The sequence below is a fragment of the Vigna angularis genome, chromosome 8 (assembly GCF_016808095.1).
Source record: "Vigna angularis cultivar LongXiaoDou No.4 chromosome 8, ASM1680809v1, whole genome shotgun sequence".
Taxonomy (NCBI): domain Eukaryota; kingdom Viridiplantae; phylum Streptophyta; class Magnoliopsida; order Fabales; family Fabaceae; genus Vigna; species Vigna angularis.
Window position 1 is genome coordinate 35865016 of NC_068977.1, and position 2360 is coordinate 35867375.

A 2360-nucleotide genomic window follows, 5' to 3' on the forward strand; every position below is an offset into this window, starting at 1 on the left:
ATTGATAATAATTGTTCATCTACTCCCACTTATCCTATATACATGTTTGAGTCCTTAGGTCTCACCAGAAGAAACGTGAGAGTGTCCTCATTCGATCACACCCCTCTGTGTGACCAAACATGTCGTTTCGTAAAATCCACCACAACAGTGTTCTTGTCGTTTTTCAGCTTCGTTAAAACTACCATACCACCACCGTATCTGTATTCGTATTCCAAAAGTATAAACAAAATTTAGAAAAATTCAGAAAAATAAGAACGCAATTAAATAAAATAGAAAAAAAAAAGAATAAAGGAAGAGAATAAAACAACACTCTGCCCATTGGTTCAACTTCACCATAAAATCACACTGTGGGCTTTAGCAATTTTCCACTTTCATTTTCTTTTTTAAAGTGGATAAAACCGTGTTCGTTTATTGTAATTATTATTTCTTTTTATTATTTTTATTACCCTGTTGTAATATTCTACCTTTTCCTCTTTATCAAAATTTCCGCAGAGAGTTTACTGACGGATTATTTGATTAATGTGGCGTATTACACGCTCCACCGCTTTCCGGAGACCCGGGGCGTGAGACCCACAAACCCACGAAACACGACAACGCGCTTCTCATTAATCTAAATCACCTTCAATAACCGCATGCCACGTGGTCATATAATTCCACTTCACTATGCATACATGGCAAACGAAGAAGCAGCCTGTCACGTAGATCACCCAACCACTCTGGTCATTTAAAATTCCCCCTCTACTTTAACCGCAGTGGAAAATTGCAGTTCATTGATTTTTTAACCCAACCACGGTCACCTCAACCCAACCCCGGTCAAATGCGAGTTAAGAGCCAGTTTATAACCAAGCTAACCCTGCCGGAGTTCCTGTAAGCAAAAGCCATCACCCAAAAAATGATGCTCGGAGAGCACCATCGAGCGAATCCAACCGTCCACGTCCCACCGTGGCCAACCAACGATGATCCAACGGCTGAGATGTACTCTTCTTTTTTATCAAACGACGTCAATGCTGCCGAGTACTCTCCCTACTATATTCAAGAAGCGTTAACGGCGCTGCAGCGTTATCTTCCTGCCAACGAGACTGACGCTGACTCGGACTCCGAGGCTCAACCCGACGCGCCGGTGGACGCGTACTCCTGCGACCATTTTCGCATGTACGAGTTCAAGGTCCGTAGATGCGCTCGTGGCAGGTCGCACGACTGGACCGAGTGTCCGTACGCGCATCCCGGCGAGAAGGCTCGCCGTCGAGACCCTCGCAAGTACCATTATTCCGGCGCGGCATGCCCTGAGTTCCGCAAGGGGAGTTGCAAGAAAGGTGATACGTGCGAGTTCGCGCACGGCGTCTTCGAGTGCTGGCTACACCCTGCGCGCTACCGCACGCAGCCGTGCAAGGACGGAACCAGTTGCCGCCGGCGCGTGTGCTTCTTCGCGCACACTCCGGAACAGCTGCGTCTCGTTCCGATGCAGAGTCCTCGCAGCTCGGGGGATTCGTACGACGGTTCTCCGATGAGACAGGTTCTGCAGTCTTCGGCGTTCATGTCGTCTCCGGCTGCTTCTCTTTCTCCACCGGAGTCTCCACCCGTGTCACCTTCTATGAACGAGATGGTGGCTTCTCTGCGTAATCTGCAGCTTGGTAAGATGAAATCGATGCCACATAACAGAAACGTTTCTGTCGGGTCTCCGGGTTACGGGTCACCAAGAGGTTCCGTACTTCGACCCGGGTTCTGTAGTCTACCCACAACACCAACTCAGCAACCGGGTCGGTCTGGGGTGAACTATTTGGATATTTGGGAGCGAAGTGTTGAGGAGGAGCCAGTGATGGAGAGGGTGGAGTCTGGAAGGGGCATAAGGGCAAAGATGTTTGAGAAGCTGAGCAAAGAGAACTCCCTGGAGGGATCGGGTCAGGGAAGTGGAGCTCCGGATGTTGGGTGGGTTTCGGAGCTTGTGAAGTGATTATTGTTGTGGCGGGTTACTGAAAAATGAAGATTTATTTTGGATAAGGCGAGCAAGTAGCTGTAAATATGTTATTTTGGTGGTATGCATGGGTGAAGTGAAGAAGAGGGTCTGTTTTTTTGGGGCAGTTTTCTTGAAAAATCAAGAATTTAAGACTTCTATATGCCATTGATTTGGAAGATGAAAGAAAGTATCCATAACCTTTTGTATAGCTAGCTTATTATTATGGTTAATTATCAATTATCATCACCATGTTTTACTTCACTAGTGTGCGTTTAATGTTACTCCTTTCACTACTAATCTCATTCATGTACAAATGTATAATATGTAGGATGATCCAACCCCAATCTGTTATGCAAATTGCTTATGTAATCTATAATATTTTATCAAATTGTTTTGCTCTCTTTTA

At 45.9% G+C, this 2360-nt stretch overlaps 1 protein-coding gene across 1 annotated transcript; it reads left to right on the forward strand.

The window, feature by feature from the left end:
* The first annotated feature begins 202 nt into the window (after positions 1–202).
* On the forward strand, positions 203–2360 carry LOC108344712 (zinc finger CCCH domain-containing protein 20). The gene has a single exon (XM_017583181.2). It carries the CDS (start codon positions 893–895, stop codon positions 1949–1951), a length of 1059 nt encoding a protein of 352 aa, XP_017438670.1. The 5' UTR covers positions 203–892; the 3' UTR covers positions 1952–2360.